The sequence below is a fragment of the Heptranchias perlo genome, chromosome 21, assembly GCF_035084215.1.
Source record: "Heptranchias perlo isolate sHepPer1 chromosome 21, sHepPer1.hap1, whole genome shotgun sequence".
NCBI classification, from domain to species: domain Eukaryota; kingdom Metazoa; phylum Chordata; class Chondrichthyes; order Hexanchiformes; family Hexanchidae; genus Heptranchias; species Heptranchias perlo.
In genome coordinates this window covers 13281271-13298599 of record NC_090345.1, presented here as the reverse complement: position 1 = coordinate 13298599, position 17329 = coordinate 13281271, and the positions used below count along the sequence as shown (strand labels likewise).

The 17329-nt window shown below is 45.6% G+C and overlaps 1 protein-coding gene across 2 annotated transcripts in view; it reads right to left on the bottom strand.

The window, feature by feature from the left end:
* Positions 1 to 17329, bottom strand: part of rbm20 (RNA binding motif protein 20) — a 191741-nt gene that overhangs the window by 79338 nt on the left and 95074 nt on the right. For both annotated transcript variants that reach the window (XM_068002111.1, XM_068002112.1), the window contains exon 2: positions 1031 to 2285. In XM_068002111.1, coding sequence (XP_067858212.1) covers positions 1031 to 2285 — 1255 coding nt within the window. The remainder of the gene's footprint in view (positions 1 to 1030; positions 2286 to 17329) is intronic.

The window sequence follows — 17329 nt, the reverse complement described above, 5'->3', positions numbered from 1 at the left end:
AGTAATGAAGCCTGCACACAGTGAGGTAATTATGTCACTATTTTCATGACCAATCGTTCTGATCCTGATGGATATTACAATATATTTTATGCTGGAACACGAGACCGAGGCATAAATAAATCAGGAGATGCAATCCAGCATTTTAGGATGTCATAAATTTTGGAAACCAGAAAAAAAATCTGACTAGCGAATCTCCTTTTGACTAACTCAATCCTACCTTTCCTCTTTCTTACCCTATTCGCCCTTTCTCTGTCCAGAAACACACACAGTTTGCAATTATAACCATTTATACCATTCACTTCAATGGCCTTCTCTGGTAAGCTACTCTACAAGCATATTACTCTTACTGTAAAAAGGTTCTACCTGACATCCGTTCTTATTCTTAACTGTGCAGTTTTTAACTTGTGGCTCCAGGTATTTGAACACGAGCGATTCACTGGATCAACTTCACCAATTGAATTTCCTAATCCAATTCCAACATAAAATATCCATTATAGCCAATTAGTAGATTCAAGTGTAAATTCATTACAGTTTTATTAAACAGTTGAAGAAGTTTTTCCGCAAATGTTTCTCACTACCTCAAAAACTCTTGTTCATTATGTAGAATTAGCTGTCCTTCTAGGTGTAATGCAAACTTAACCTTAGTTATTCCTGTGCTGCTGGGGAAGAGAAAGGACATTATCCAAAGGACATTGGTGTTAAATAGAGATTGATCAAACATTCTGGATTACACTTGATAACCTTTGGGGATCAGAGAGAGTATTTATGCAGAATTTTGCCTCAGTAGATTTAATAGCTGGGTACAACCCATGGTGGAATAGATTGTACATGTTCCCAAATGGAAACTCTTCAAAAGTAAATGCTTCTGAGTGGCATAAATTCTATATAAGTTAGTTCAGGATACTAAGGAGATATCCATGGGAATGAAATGCACTCTAATTAAAATTACACATTTCATGCACCTCATTGATTGTTCAGGACCATCTCCACCATGTGTAACAACATTTGCTACAGTCATGCTAATCCTCACCTTTAGGTTAAAGACTTTCTTGTCACATATTGAGCAAATGTGGGGCAGCTGTGATGGTACTAAGCCATGGAAGTCATTAAGTTCATGCGGTTGGAGTTGTCTTTCAGGCAAATGAGGATGAGAGGCACCGTGTAGCTGCTGCTCACTTGGATTGAACTGGGGGCCTGTGAAGTTCTGGTTATTGTTGAATCTGTTGAAATGAGGTGGGCATCCAATGTTGAGTTTTCCTTCAGAGGTTGGCTCCTCAGGATTATAGAGCTCATTTCTCATCTGCAACTGTTGACTTTTTGATGGCCACATATTATGTGACTGAGCTGCAAATTCAGGCCTATTGGGTTGCAAGAACTGTGAGGAATTTTGCCACTGATCCGATGCCCAAGTTCCCTGATTCTGTGAATTTCCAGTCAGGTTGACTTGATGAAAGCCCTCGGGTTTCTGTGGGAAGCCGCCAGCATTCATTTCTCCTGAATAACCTGGTGCCTGCATTCTGCACATCTGTTGTATTTGAGTATTCTGGAAATCTTGCTGAAAACCAGGATGCGGCTGGTTCAAAATATGATGTCCTTTAACCGGATTCCCTGAGGCAAGGTTAGCGGAAAGTGCATTGGACATATCATCACTGAAACCAAACTGATGAAATCCCTGGGTGCATAGCACCTCATCGTGATTGTATGTGTGGTTATTAGGAACATTGGTCTTATTGGAGAAGTCCCCAGGATATTCTGAAAAGCCACCAGGAGGGTGTGACGAGACAGGTTTGTTCAGATTCATAACTGCTGCTGAATGCGCGGGTGGCTGCGGTACCATACCCGCAAAAGGATTCAGTCTGATTGGGCCTGGGTTTTGAGGCTGTAAGTTTCCACCTTGGCTTATGCCTCCTGCCACCAAAGGAGGTAATCCCGGAGTCTGAGAAGGAAAAGGTAATCCACCTGGTGGCATCCCTGGGCCTGACATACTAGGCCCCAGCTGTGCTCCTCCTGCTTGTCCATGAGTAGCGTTGATCAGCGAGGGCGTCCTTAAAGTGTTAAACAGAGGCTGGGACATAGCAACTTTGGTGAGAACGTGACTCAGGACGGTTGCAGCTGCTGTGTTACTGTTTACAGCTGACTGAGCAAATTTCAATCGCTGCAGAGTGAGATGAGCTTGGAGTTGAGCGAGCTGGACACTGGCAGGAGATGGCAGGATAGGGTTTGGAACCCCTCCACTCAATTGGGTGCTGATAGAAAGAGGATTCTTATCCAAGATCTTGGCCACACTGCAATCAAAAGGCAATTCAATTAGAACAATAAAAAAGACCACTCAGTCTAGATTAGAGCAGTATCTGGCCAAGCTATCTTGAGCCCCCGAGAGTCATTACCATGTGGAATCCAGGACAACAAGATGTCACATAAACCAGAGACATCGTGAAACTCTTCCCTTTAATGAAAATCACTGTCAAACCAGTCTATTACAGAGAGTGGGGCATGCAGGCAAATGGGAAGCTGCTTCAGGCATCAGAAGCTTCAGCCGCTATATAATGTTCTACATCAAACTAATAACTTAATCTATGAAATACATCTGTCATAAATCTCTTATTTATTTTGCCTTTACCGGTCACCTGGGATTGATTTAAGTGCAGTGAAACTTGTATCCAGTGACCACTTACGGAATGGCCGTCAACATTCTTGAGAAGCAGTTGGGCCCAGCATTTCAAAGAGTTTTGACTCTGCAAAGGCTTAATGAAATTTTTCAGCAAGTAGGCCTTACGGAGTTTTAAAAAATACATTCTCACGGTCATTTTCGAATTTGGAGCTGCAGGGCCAGAAAGAGATACTGTAGTTACATAGAATTAACTGCACAGAAACAGACTATTCACTCCAACTGGTCTATGCCGATGTTTATGCTCCACACGAGCCCCCTCTCTCCCCCCTTCATCTAACCCTATTAGCATACCCTTCTATTCCCTTCTCCCTCATGTACTATCTATTGTAAACAATTTTACAACACCAAGTTATAGTCCAACAATTTTATTTGAAATTCACAAGCTTTCGGAGGCTTCCTCCTTCCTCAGGTGAATGTTGTGGAAATGAAATCCTCGAACCCTTCGCATTTATAAATTTATAAATGCAAAGGGTTCGAGGATTTCATTTCCACAACATTCACCTGAGGAAGGAGGAAGCCTCCGAAAGCTTGTGAATTTCAAATAAAATTGTTGGACTATAACTTGGTGTTGTAAAATTGTTTACAATTGTCAACCCCAGTCCATCACCGGCATCTCCACATCATGAACTATCTTGTTTCGCCTTAAATGTATCCATGCTATTCGCCTCAACTGTTCCATGTGATAGCAAGTTCCACATTCTAACCACTTTCTGGGTAAAGAAGTTTCTTCTGAATTCCTTATTGGATCTATTAGTGACTATCTTATATTTACGACCCCTAATTTTGGACTCCCCCACAAGTGGAAGCATCTTCTCTATGTCTACCCTATCAAATCCCTTCATAGCTTTAAAGAGCTCTATAAGGTCACCACTCAGCCTTCTCTTTTCTAGATAAAAGAGCCCCATCCTGTTCAGCCTTTCCTGATAGTTATATCCTCTCAGTTCTGGTATCATCCTTGTGAATATTTTTTGCACCTGCCCCAGTGTCTTGATATCCTTTTTGTAATATAGAGACCGTAATTGTACACAGTATTCCAACTGCGGTCTAACCAAGGTTCTATACAAGTTTAACATAACCTCTCTGCTCTTCAATGAGATTCCTCAAGAAATGAACCCCAATGCTTTGTTTAGATTTGTTATGGCCTTGTTAACTCGTGTTGCTACTTTTAATGATTTGTGAATCTATACCCCGAGATCCCTTTGCTCCTATACCCCATTGAGACTTTTATTTTCCAAGCAGTACGTGGCCTCCTTATGCCTCCGACCAAAATGCACCACCTCACACTTACCTATATTGAAATTCATTTGCCATTTACATGTCCATTCTGCAAGTTCATTAACGTCTTGTATTTTGTGGTGCCAGATGACTGCATGGGGTTTCTGCTGGTGATCCCCCACCAAAAGATATGGCACTGAAAGGCATCACCCCCCTTTGTAAGAGGGCCAGTTTTTTAAAAAATTGCTATTGGCTAGCATTGCGGAGGGAACTGTCGCCCTCCCAAGGTTCCATCAGAAACTCACAACTGATGCTCTTCAGGGCAAAGAACTGGCATTTCCTGGTCCTGCCCGATTCTCCTCCCCTTCCACTGCAGGCTCGGCCGATTCCCACATTGCACACACATAGCAATTTTCAAAGATTAAGTACAAAACATTTCATGGCTATTTATTTCAATAACAATGTCAACACCCACCCTTCTGCAATATGTCACCAATTCTATTCCTGTTCTTGACTGGATTAACTCAACGCCCTTCATCTGCTACATAACTATGGTATTATAAAGCCATGCAAATTCCAACTCAAGGAGGCAAAGGTCACATTATTGCGAACTTGTCTGCTCATTGAGGGCAGAGACTGGGGCAGGCAGGTCAAAAACATCCAGCTGTCATCAAAATGCATAGAAAATTTATCTATTTCACAAAACAATTTTATAATTTATCATAAGCAGCGTTCCTGTCTTCATGTTCCTCTCCCTCAGCCAGCAGGGCAGTAAGATCTGGGTTACAGCCCAAGACGGGGGCAAGAGCACTTTGAGGGAGGAAGGAATATCTCCCTGCTGATCTTCCATTTTAACGCCACACACAAACACATCCTGAGGTAGAACATTCTGCTGCCACAAAGCTCCCCAATGAGAGGCCTCAAAGACTAAGGAACTGTTGGCTGTCAAATTTCCGATTTCCCCATGAGCTCCGTGGCTAAAAATAACTTACTGTCTCCCAGCACTGGATTTTCCTGTGGTCATCATACAAAATGGCAGGGGGATTTTCCGCCTGCACCTGACTGCATTTTCCTTGGGGAGGGGAGCCCCTTATTTATTATGCAAGGTGGGTTTGGAGTGGGGGGGTCCCGTTCCTGACTGGGTCTCCTCTGCTGGAAGAGAGGGAAATTGGGGCTAGTTACTGCAGTTAAAAAGCTGCTGCAGCTGAGATGGCCTGAGGCATAGCAGGTGGTTGAGATGGGGGTGGGAGGGGTATGGTGGGGGAGTGAAGGTGAAGAGAGTAAGAGAGAGAGAGAGAGAACTGGAAATACACCTCAAGATAAAATTGCGATGGGAAAAGGAGGAGCTCCCATCTCAAAGGTCTGCTATGACCAAGGTTTTCATAAAATGCGTGGGAGGTGATCCTGGCAGAGATAAGGGCAAGAGGCAAAGGTTGTTTAGCTCCCAGGGAATTATGCTGGCAGGAAAAGGACTGCTTGGGCCGAATGGCCTGTTTCTGCGTTGCAACTTCCACATGTTTCTAGGTACCTTCTGTGCTTGGAAAGCCCAATCCCTTAGTAACAGGAAAGTTATGGACGGTGCAGCAAGTCATTACAATTCTGGAAACTCTATATGGCAGGGCTCCCCCTGACCTGTCCAAGTAATGGAAACAGGACTTGAGAATTCCAATAATCTCTTCTACTATGATCCTGGTAGGGCCCGGTGCTTTATTGTACCTGTTTTTGGTCTTCATCCTTGGATACCGGAAAGGAGCCACCAGCCAAGGCTGAAACAGGTACCCTGGTCTTTCGTCAGCCATCTAGTCCCATTGCTGTGGCTGAGCAGAGCAGATTTCCAAGATTGTCTGAGAATAAGGGGATCATGAAAACTCCCCAGATAGCAGGCATTGACATGCAGAATGAGGTGGCTAATATCATTCACCATCTGGACATTCAGGGAATGAAATCCCTTCCTGTTCATGAAGTTGATGGGGCTTTCAGACAGGGCCTTTATAGCCACGTGGCATCAGTGGCATCCTGCACTCGTGGGAATTCAGCCTCCCTGAAGAAGTTCTAAATGGTGCCATTCTAAAGAGGTTGCAGGAACAGAGAGACCTGAGGGTATATGTACACAAATCTTTGAAGGTGGCAGGACAGGTTGAGAAAGCGGTTAAAAAAGCATATGGGATCCTGGGCTTTATAGAGGCATAGAATACAAAAGCAAGGAAGTTATGTTGAACCTTTATAAAACACTGATTCGGCCACAACTGGAGTATTGTGTCCAATTCTGGGCACCGCACTTTAGGAAGGATGTGAAGGCCTTAGAGAGGGTGTAGAAAAGATTTACTAGAATGGTTCCAGGGATGAGGGACTTCAATTACTTGGATAGACTGGAGATGCTGGGGTTGTTCTCCTTATAGCAGAGCAGGTTAAGAGGAAATTTGATAGAATTGTTTAAAATCATGAAGGGTTTAGATAAAGTAAATAAAGAGAAACTGTTCCCATTGACGGAAGGGTCGAGAACCAGAGGACACAGATTTATTTGATTGGAAAAGAACCAAAGATGACAGGAGGAAAGTCTTTTTTACACAGCGAGTAGTTATGATCTGGAATGTGCTGCCTGAAAGGGTGGTGGAAGCAGATTCAATCATGGATTTCAAAAAGGAATTGGATAAATACCTAAAGGGGAAAAGTTTGCAGGGCTATGGGGAAAGAGTGAGGAAATGGGACTAACTGGATTGCTCTTACAAAGAGCCAGGACGGGCTTGATGGGCCGAATGGCCTCCTTCTGTGCTGTAACCATTCTATGATTCTGTGATTCTAAGCTGCTGGCTTTCACTCTCTCTTTCTGTCTCTGTTTTGCTGGGTTCCTGTGAATTGAATAAACTCACAGGCGAGCTTGAATAGAGCATCCGTGACCTGTCTAATGCAGCGATGAAGAGCTGACTGGTTGATGTAACTAATGCTACCAGAGCTCCCTGGAAGCATCCGAGTGCATAAAAGTTAAGTGCTGTTGTCACCATCACAGCCGCAGAAAATGAGGTGCTGCTGGTGGGAAGTGGCTTCATATCTGTCCCAATCTCCAGGGGCAACCTTCTCAGACACTGCTCTGAGGAAAGATCCAGCTAGGACCTACATGGTATGTAAACACTATGGCATGGATACCTGTGGGTCAGGTGGTGCCTGCATGCATTCTCCTGACTTCCATCCTTTCTTTTTCCATCTCTTCATCATCCTCCTACTCAAAGGACAGGAACAATGGAATCTCCAGAGGGAAATCCATTATTTTATAGTGCACAGTGCCTCTTAAATTCACAGCAAGGTTCACCGAGTACTTTGAAATTCTCAGAAATTGCAGCTTCTAAATATTGAAAGTGACTCCCAGCCAAGACTCCCAGCTGCTTCATCAATGACCTTCCCTCCATCATAAGGTCAGAAATGGGGATGTTCGCTGATGATTGCACAGTGTGCAGTTCCATTCGCAGCCCCTCAGATAATGAAGCAGTCCGTGCCCGCATGCAGCAAGACCTGGACAACATCCAGGCTTGGGCTGATAAGTGGCAAGTAACATTCGTACCAGACAAATGCCAGGCAATGACCATCTCCAACAAGAGAGAATCTAATCACCTCCCCTTGACATTCAACGGCATTACAATTGCCGAATCCCCCACCATCAATATCCTGGGGGGTCATCATTGACCAGAAACTTAACTAGACCAGCCATATAAATACTGTGGCTACAAGAGCAGGTCAGAGGCTGGGTATTCTGCGATAAGTGACTCACCTCCTGACTCCCCAAAGCCTTTCCACCATCTACAAGGCACAATTCAGGAGTGTGATGGAATACTCTCCACTTGCCTGGATGAGTGCAGCTTCAACAACACTCAAGAAGCTCGACACCATCCAGGACAAAGCAGCCTGCTTGATTAGCAACCCATCCACTACCCTAAACATTCACTCCCTTCACCACCGGCACACCGTGGCTGCAGTGTGTACCATCTACAAGATGCATAAGAACTTGCCAAGGCTTCTTCGACAGCACCTCCCAAACCCGCGGCTTCTACCACCTAGAAGGACAAGGGCAGCAGGCACATGGGAACAATACCACCTGCACGTTCCCCTCCAAGTCACACACCATCCCGACTTGGAAATATATCGCAATTCCTTCATTGTCGCTGGGTCAAAATCCTAGAACTCCCTTCCTAACAGCACTGTGGGAGAACTTTCACCACACGGACTGCAGCGGTTCAAGAAGGCGGCTCATCACCACCTTCTCAAAGGCAATTAGGGCTGGGCAATAAATGCTGGCCTTGCCAGCGACGCCCACATCCCATGACCGAATTAAAAAAAAGACAGTGTTGCAGAATCACACTGCTGTGTGTCATTGTGATTTGCAGTGACGGCAAGTGGGCAGGAACAAAGTGCAGTCCCGGAGGGAGGTGACACGGCCAAGTTCATTGGTATGAGGTGGGACGGGCAGTTCAAGGTCACAGTGGGGATCACAGGCTGCTTCACCATGATCTACCTCCATGTTTCAGAAGGCTGCGCTTCCCTCCTGGAGCAATAATTGAGCTGTGCCAGCTGACAGACAGCTGTGGGCACAGGTCATAAAGGAGACCTTCAGCTGTACAATATCCAAGGCCATGGCCAAATAAGTCCTGCCATTGTGATCGCCCATTAGCAACAAACTCAGCTCTGTTGCGGGCTGACATGTATCACTCCTCCGCAGCTACCAAGGCTGCCATTTGGAGATTATTCTACCCCTCCTTCATCCAGCATCCCTTGCCCCATTTAACTGTACTCAGCCCATCAGTGACAAAAACAACTTACGCCCTGAAGAAGCACAGACTGAGACATTTCACTGAGCCACAAGGTTACAAAATGGCTGCCTTGATCCTTGCAGCTGCTATAGAAGCACTCGATTAACCCTCCTCCCCCCGCCCTGTCCCGCCCAGCCCAGAGACGGGTTGTCTATAGAGGGCACTAATAGTACCTGGAGCCGGCCAAGAACATATAATGAAGCTGCTCTAAGGAAAATTGAGCTAGTTTGTGGTGGTATAACACCGGGGGGTTTAAGAACAGTTCTAGTGCACTTGCAAAGTTTAATCCATTGATGAGGAAAATCCAGCCCAATATCTCCACCATCACCCCAAGAGAGACTGGCCAAAATCAGCACGGAGCAGGGGTAAAACCTGGGTCCTTCCTAGTCTACTTTGTGTGACACATTTCATTGCAGGCCTAACAGGAAGCTTAATTCATTTTCAACTGTGGCAAGATAAAGACCAAATGTTGTGACTGAGAAGCCAGCTTGGTCTTAAGAGGATTCAACTATACAATATTGATGATCCAGCACATTTACAAGTTGACCTCTGGGTACTTTGCAATTGTACATGTTAATTTTCCTCACGGAGTTCATGGCAGGTGGCACCGTCAATCATTAGATAGATCACAAAGTGCTAATTCGGCAATGGTGCTATAGTCACAAGCCCTGTCATCATGTAGGCCTTTGCCAATATTCTGCAGAGTCCACAGCTGTTGCTACTCTAGTGTCACAGGGTATCTGATCCCATGCTCAACCCCATCAGATTTACCCTGATTCAGGTTTTGTGCACTCAAAACTCAACGATGTTGCCTGGCGTGAGAGTAACAGATGCAATCGACGTAACAGGATACTCCCAACTACCAGAGGGTTGTGTGTCTGCTCAAACATTTAGAACTTAGGGAGTGACCCTCTGCGGGAATCTCGCCGCACATCCGCCTTAATTTCATTTAAGCCGTTTTTCCAGGCTTTCCGTGGCTTTTCGGCAGAAATGACATCGGACGAGCAGGAGAAACCCCGGGGAAATTCAGCCCTGGTTATCATTTTTTCACTGCTTGGGTTTCTGTTATAGAGTAATGCCCACAGCAGGCAGAATCCACATAACATGCTGCAAACATACTGTTGTATCCAGTGTTGCTAAACATTTGCATGCTGCAAATTCATTATCGGTACTGCGAACCATGTTATTGAGAAAGTAAAAGACAAGAAAGAATTTGTATTTATACAGCATCTTTCACAACCTCGAGACCTGGGATGAGAGGGTTGTCCTGTGAGGAGAGATTGAGTAGAATGGGCCCATACTCTCTGGAGTTTAGAAAAATGAGAGGTGATCTCATTGAAACATATAAGATTCTGACAGGGCTTGATAGGATAGATGCTGAGAAGCTGTTTCCCCTGGCTGAAGAGACTAGAATTAAGGGCATAGTCTCAGGATAAGGGATCGGCCATTTAGGACTAAGATGAGGAGAAATTTCTTCACTCAGAGGGTTGTGAATCTTTGGAATTCTCTACTCCAGAGGGCTAGTCGTTCAGTCGTTGAGTATATTCAAGGCTGAGATCAACAGATTTTTAGACTCTAAGGGAATCAAGGGATATGGGGATCGGACGGGAAAGTGGAGTTGAGGTCAAAGATCAGCCATGATCTTATTGAATGGCGGATGAGGCTCGAGGGGCCATATGGCCTACTTTTGCTCCTATTTCTTACGTTCTTATGTGGGGAGATTTACAGAGGGTCTAGAATGTGACTTTGGGTGTATGTTACTACTGTGGTCCTATGTCTGTTTTCAGTTTGAAATGTGTGCCATTCATAAAATAGAGCCCAATCACTTTCTTAGAGATTGGCTGGGGACCCATTGTCAGTTAATTTTTTGAAACACTATTCTTGTGAAGTTGAAGGATGGCTTTACACAGGGAATACAGGAGTTGGGATGTCTTGTTGAAGTTGTACAAGACATTAGTAAGGCCACACTTGGAATACTGTGTACAGTTCTGGTCACCCTATTATAGAAAGGATATTATTAAACTAGAAAGAGTGCAGAAAAGATTTACTAGGATGCTACCGGGACTTGATGGTTTGACTTATAGGGAGAGGTTGGATAGACTGAGACTTTTTTCCCTGGAGAGTAGGAGGTTTAGGGGTGATCTTATAGAAGTCTATAAAATAATGAGGGGCATAGATAAGGTAGATAGTCAAAATCTTTTCCCAAAGGTAGGGGAGTCTATAACGAGGGGACATAGATTTAAGGTGAGAGGGGAGAGATACAAAAGGGTCCAGAAGGGCAATTTTTTCACTCAAAGGGTGTTGAGTGTCTGGAACGAGCTGCCAGAGGCAGTAGTAGAGGCGGGTACAATTTTGTCTTTTAAAAAGCATTTGGACAGTTACATGGGTAAGATGGGTATAGAGGGATATGGGCCAAGTGCAGGCAACTGGGACTAGCTTAGTGGTATAAACTGGGCGACATGGACATGTTGGGCCGAAGGTCCTGTTTCCATGTTGTAAACTTCTATGATTCTATGATTCTATAATCCCGTTGATTTGCACTGTGCTTAGTTTTGTCTTAATCCCTTTCAAGTGGACAGTTAGTTGGTTACTAGAATCTAATTTAAGGCAATGGAAAAATTGAACATGAAAACAGTTAAACAAAAATAGACAAGCTGCTGCATTGAAATCAAGGCCATAGATTTTACAGTGTAGATGAGGTGTAATTAAATGGATTAAACAGCATAACTATCAGATGGTTAAAAAAATTAATACACAACTCATACCATTATGCAGATTTTTCTGACCTGTAAATCTGTGCAGTCAATCTTTTGCTGCTTGACACCAGTATTTGACCTACCACCCCAGTTTTACAGTCATTTTTCAATGTTTTTAGTCCTCAAAGAGATGCTGTAGGACTGATTAGATCCAGTTCACAAATTTATGATTTGCGGGTTGGATGTAGATGTATATAATTAGTTATGGTTATGAAAGTGTGATGTGAGTACTTGATGTGCCTGTGCACTCCGTGCTTCGGACCACTAGACACCGGACACGACAAAGGCAAACCAAGCCCAGTCGACCCTGCAAAGTTCTCCTCACTAACATCTGGGGACTTGTGCCAAAATTGGGAGAGCTGTCCCACAGACTAGTCAAGCAACAGCCTGACATAGCCATATTCACAAAATCATACCTTTCAGCCAACGTCCCAGACACTTCCATCACCATCCTGGGTATGTCCTGTCCCACCGGCTGGACAGACCCACCAGAGGTGGCGGTACAGTGATATACAGTCAGGAGGGAGTCTGGACCCCATGAAATCTCATGGCATCAGGTCAAACATGGGCAAGGAAACCTCCTGCTGATTACCACCTACCGCCCTCCCTCAGTTGATGAATCAGTCCTCCTCCATGTTGAACACCACTTGATGTGGAGATGCCGGTGATGGACTGGGGTTGACAATTGTAAACAATTTTACAACACCAAGTTATAGTCCAGCAATTTTATTTTAACTTCACAAGCTTTCGGAGGCTTCCTCCTTCCTCAGGTGAATGTTGTGGAAATGAAATCCTCGAACCCTCTGCCTACAGCAGGTGGTGAATGAACCAACACGAGGGAAAAACTTACTTAACCTTGTCCTCACCAATCTACCTGTCGCAGATGCATCTGTCCATGACAGTATTGGTAGGAGTGACCACCGCACAGTCCTCGTGGAGATGAAGTCCCGTCTTCGCACTGAGGACACCATCCAACGTGTTGTATGGCACTACTACCGTGCTAAATGGGATAGATTCAGAAAAGATCTAGCAGCTCAAAACTGGGCACCCATGAGGCATTGTGGGCCATCAGCAGCAGCAGAATTGTATTCCAGCTCAATCTGTAACCTCATGGCCCGGCATATTCCTCACTCTACCATTACCAACAAGCCAGGGGATCAACCCTGGTTCAATGAGGAGTGTAGAAGAGCATGCCAGGAGCAGCACCAGGCGTACCTAAAAATGAGGTGCCAACTTGGTGAAGCTACAACTCAGGACTATATGCATGCTAAACAGCGGAAGCAACATGCTATTGACAGAGCTAAGCGATTCCACAACCAACGGATCAGATCAAAGCTCTGCAGTCCTGCCACATCCAGTCGTGAATGGTGGTGGACAATTAAACAACTAACAGGAGGAGGAGGCTCTGTAAACATCCCCATCCTCAACGATGGCAAAGTCCAGCACGTGAGTGCAAAAGACAAGGCTGAAGCGTTTGCAACCATCTTCAGCCAGAAGTGCCAAGTGGATAATCCACCTCAGCCGCCTCCTGATGTCCCCACCATCACAGAAGCCAGTCTTCAGCCAATTCGATTCACTCCACGTGATATCAAGAAACGGCTGAGTGCACTGGATACAGCAAAGGCTATGGGCCCCGACAACATCCCGGCTGTCGTGCTGAAGACTTGTGCTCCAGAACTAGCAGCGCCTCTAGCCAAACTGTTCCAGTACAGCTACAACACCGGCATCTACCCGACAATGTGGAAAATTGCCCAGGTATGTCCTGTCCACAAAAAGCAGGACAAATCCAATCCGGCCAATTACCGCCCCATCAGTCTACTCTCAATCATCAGCAAAGTGATGGAAGGTGTCGTCGACAGTGCTATCAAGCACAGTGCTATCACCAATAATCTGCTCACCGATGCTCAGTTTGGGATCCGCCAGGACCACTCGGCTCCAGACCTCATTACAGCCTTGGTCCAAACATGGACAAAACAGCTGAATTCCAGAGGTGAGGTGAGAGTGACTGCCCTTGACATCAAGGCAGCATTTAACCGAGTGTGGCACCAAGGAACCCTAGTAAAATTGAAGTCAATGGAAATCAGGGGGAAAACTCTCCAGTGGCTGGAGTCATACCAAGCACAAAGGAAGATGGTAGTGGTTGTTGGTGGCCAATCATCTCAGCCCCAGGACATTGCTGCAGGAGTTCCTCAGGGCAGTGTCCTACGCCCAACCATCTTCAGCTGCTTCATCAATGACCTTCCCTCCATCATAAGGTCAGAAATGGGGATGTTCGCTAATGATTGCACAGTGTTCAGTTCCATTCGTAACCCCTCAGATAATGAAGCAGTCCGAGCCCACATGCAGCAAGACCTGGACAACATCCAGGCTTGGGCTCATAAGTGGCAAGTAACATTTGCACCAGACAAGTGCCAGGCAATGACCATCTCCAACAAGAGAGAGTCTAACCACCTCCCCTTGACATTCAACAGCATTATCATCGCCAAATCCCCCACCATCAACATCCTGGGGGTCACCATTGACCAGAAACTTAACTGGATCAGCCATATAAATAGTGTGGCTACAAGAGCAGGTCAGAGGCTGGGTATTCTGCGGCGAGTGACTCACCTCCCGACTCCCCAAAGCCTTTCCACCATCTACAAGGCACAAGTCAGGAGTGTGATGGAATACTCTCCACTTGCCTGGATAAGTGCAGCTCCAACAACACTCAAGAAGCTCGACACCATCCAGGACAAAGCATCCCGCTTGATTGGCACCCCATCCACCACCCTAAACATTCACTCCCTTCACCACCGGCGCACAGTGGCTGCAGTGTGTACCATCCACAGGATGCACTGCAGCAACTCGCCAAGGCTTTTTCGACAGCACCTCCCAAACCCGCGACCTCTACCACCTAGAAGGACAAGGGCAGCAGGCACATGGGAACAACACCACCTGCACGTTCCCCTCCAAGTCACACACCATCCCGACTTGGAAATATATCGCCGTGCCTTCATCGTCGCTGGGTCAAAATCCTGGAACTCCCTTCCTAACAGCACTGTGGGAGAACCTTCACCACATGGACTGCAGTGGTTCAAGAAGGCGGCTCACCACCACCTTCTCAAGGGCAATTAGGGATGGGCAATAAATGCCAGTCTCGCCAGCGATGCCCATATCCCATGAATGAATAAAAAAAAATGTACAAATGGGAGGAATGGGCTCGATGAGGTTTAAGGAAGGTTTGGATTACCTCTTATTAGCTTCCGCCTTATGAGCAGCAACCCCATCTCAATTCCCTTTGACTTCTCTCCTCTGAGTTCACTGCCTTCCTGTCGTCACTAAATCATTCCCTCCATTAAACCTCTCCTTTCTATATTCACAGCCACCTCCTCAACCGTGACATCTCCGGGGCTTCTACTCCTATGCTCTTGATCACTGACAAGGCCCAGTGTCCTGGCCAATATTTATCCCTCAACAAACAACTAAAACAGAGTATCTGGTCAATTATCACATTGCTGTTTGTGGGATCTTGCTGTGCGCAAATTGGCTGCCGCGTTTCTTACATTACAACAGTGACTGCACTTCAAAAGTACTTCATTGGTTGTAAAGTGCGTGGGATATCCTGAGGTTGTGAAAGGCGCTATATAAATGCAAGTTCTTTCTTTCTTTAGTTCCTGCATCATGAAAATACAATTACTAAACCTGACCTTAAAACAAGGGATAGGAACAAAGCAACATGAAGCACTGAAAGATCAGCTGACCAGAAGCAATTCCCAGTATTCCAATAACACAATCAATTTATGTTTCCCCATGGAAAATAACCCAATGATACAATAAGGTTAGCTCACAGGATAGGTATTTGAAACAAATTTAATTTATAGAATCATACAGCACAGAAGTAGGCCATTTGGCCCATCATAGAATCATAATCATAGAAATTTACCGCACAGAGAAGGAGGCCATTTGGCCCATTGTGTCTGTACCAACTGAAAAAGAGCTATCCAGCTTAATCCCACTTTCCAACTCTTGGTCCGTAGCCCTGTAGGTTACGGCACTTCAAAGTGCACATCCAAGTCCTTTTTAAATGTGATGAGAATTTCTGCCTCTACCACCCTTTCAGGCAGTGAGTTCCAGACCCCCACCACCCTCTGGGCGAAAACATTTCTCTTCAACTCCCCTCTAATTCCTCTACCAATTACTTTAAATCTATGCCCCCTGGTTTTTGACCTCTCTGCTAAGGGAAATAGGTCCTTCCTATCCACTCTATCTAGGCCCCTCATAATTTTATACACCTCAATTAAATCTCTCCTCAGCCACCTCTGTTCCAAAGAAAACAACCCCAGCCTATCCAATCTTTCCTCATAGCTAAAATTCTCCAGTCCTGGCAACAACATTGTGTCTTTGGTAGAACTATCCAATTAGTCCCACTCCCCTGCTCTTTGTCCATAGCCCGACAAATTTCTCCTTTTTAGATATTTGTCTAATTCCCTGTTGAATGTTACTATTGAATCTGCTTCCACCACCTTTTCAGGTGATGCAGGTAGATCATAACAACCTGCTGCGTAAAATAAATTCTCCGCATCTCCCGCCTGGATTCTTTTGCCAATTATCTTAAAGCTGTGTCCTCTGGTTACCGATCCTCCTGCCAGTGGAGACAGTTTCTCCCTATTTACTTTATCAAAGCTCCTCATAATTTTGAAGACCTCTATTAAATCTCCCCTTAACCTTCTGTGCTCTAAGGCGAACAACCCCAGCTTCTCAAGTCTCCCCACATGACTGAAGTCCCTCAACCCTGGTACGAGTCTAATAAATCTCCTCTGCACCCTTACTTCTGAGGGAACTTTTAACATTTACAATGGGATAGGCGCAATGGATTGGGACTATTGTTTGTGTGGAGGATAAACACCAACACAGACTGGTTGGGACGAACGGCCTGTTTCCGTGTTGTAATTTCTATGTAAATTCTACGTGATTCTATCTCTGTTCACAGTCCAAAGCCCTTTTATTGCATCGCACATGGACAACAGTTGTCTGTGGGCGGTGCCATTTCTCCTCTATTTAACCGTTGACATTTATAAAACACATAGGGGGTTATACTGGATAACCCCCGAAACCAGACGCGGGGGTCGCGGTGCACGATTAACCTGCCCCCGGTCGTTGAGATGCAGGCAACACGTAACATTCGTGCTGCCTGCTGTTTTACGATTGCTGCGAGCAGCCAGGCCTACCTGCACTGTTGATTGGCTGCTCACCAGCAGGGGGGCCCCGATATCGCGAGTGGCTCGCACCAGCCCGTACCTCTTAAAGGCAGCCTGCACCTTTTATTTGCAAAATGTAAGATACGGGTCTGCACAGAGTCTGAATGAAGATCAGACATTGCATATGTAAAACACAGATGCAGGTCCTGCCCCTGTGTTTACAAATTGTTGAGTTAAGCTAAAACATTGAATAAAGGTTGCGCACTACTAAATCCCACATCCTCCAATCTACACGCCAGACCTCACCAATCTGCCGATCTGAGTTTGTACCAGGCCTGTGAGAGAGCATGCACCAAGGTTCCATGATGATGCATTAGAGGCCTTGGTGCAAGAGGTGGACTGAAGGAGGGGCATCCCATATATGCAGGGGGGCAGGAGGCCCTCCAGACATATGCTCCCGAGGCAGTGGGAGGCAGTAGGGGATGAGGTCAATGCTAGGAGCATAGCACCACAAACATAGATGCAGTGCAAGAAGAAGTTCAATGATGACATGAGTGGTCAAGGTGAGTGAGGTCAACTGACAAGCGGTGTCTCCTACCAACTGCACCACTAGCCGCATCCACTGCTCCACGCAATACACCCCCCCATCACCCACATACCAACCAGTTCTTTCAATCAGTACTCAACTCTTCCAATCAGATGCTTCTTCTC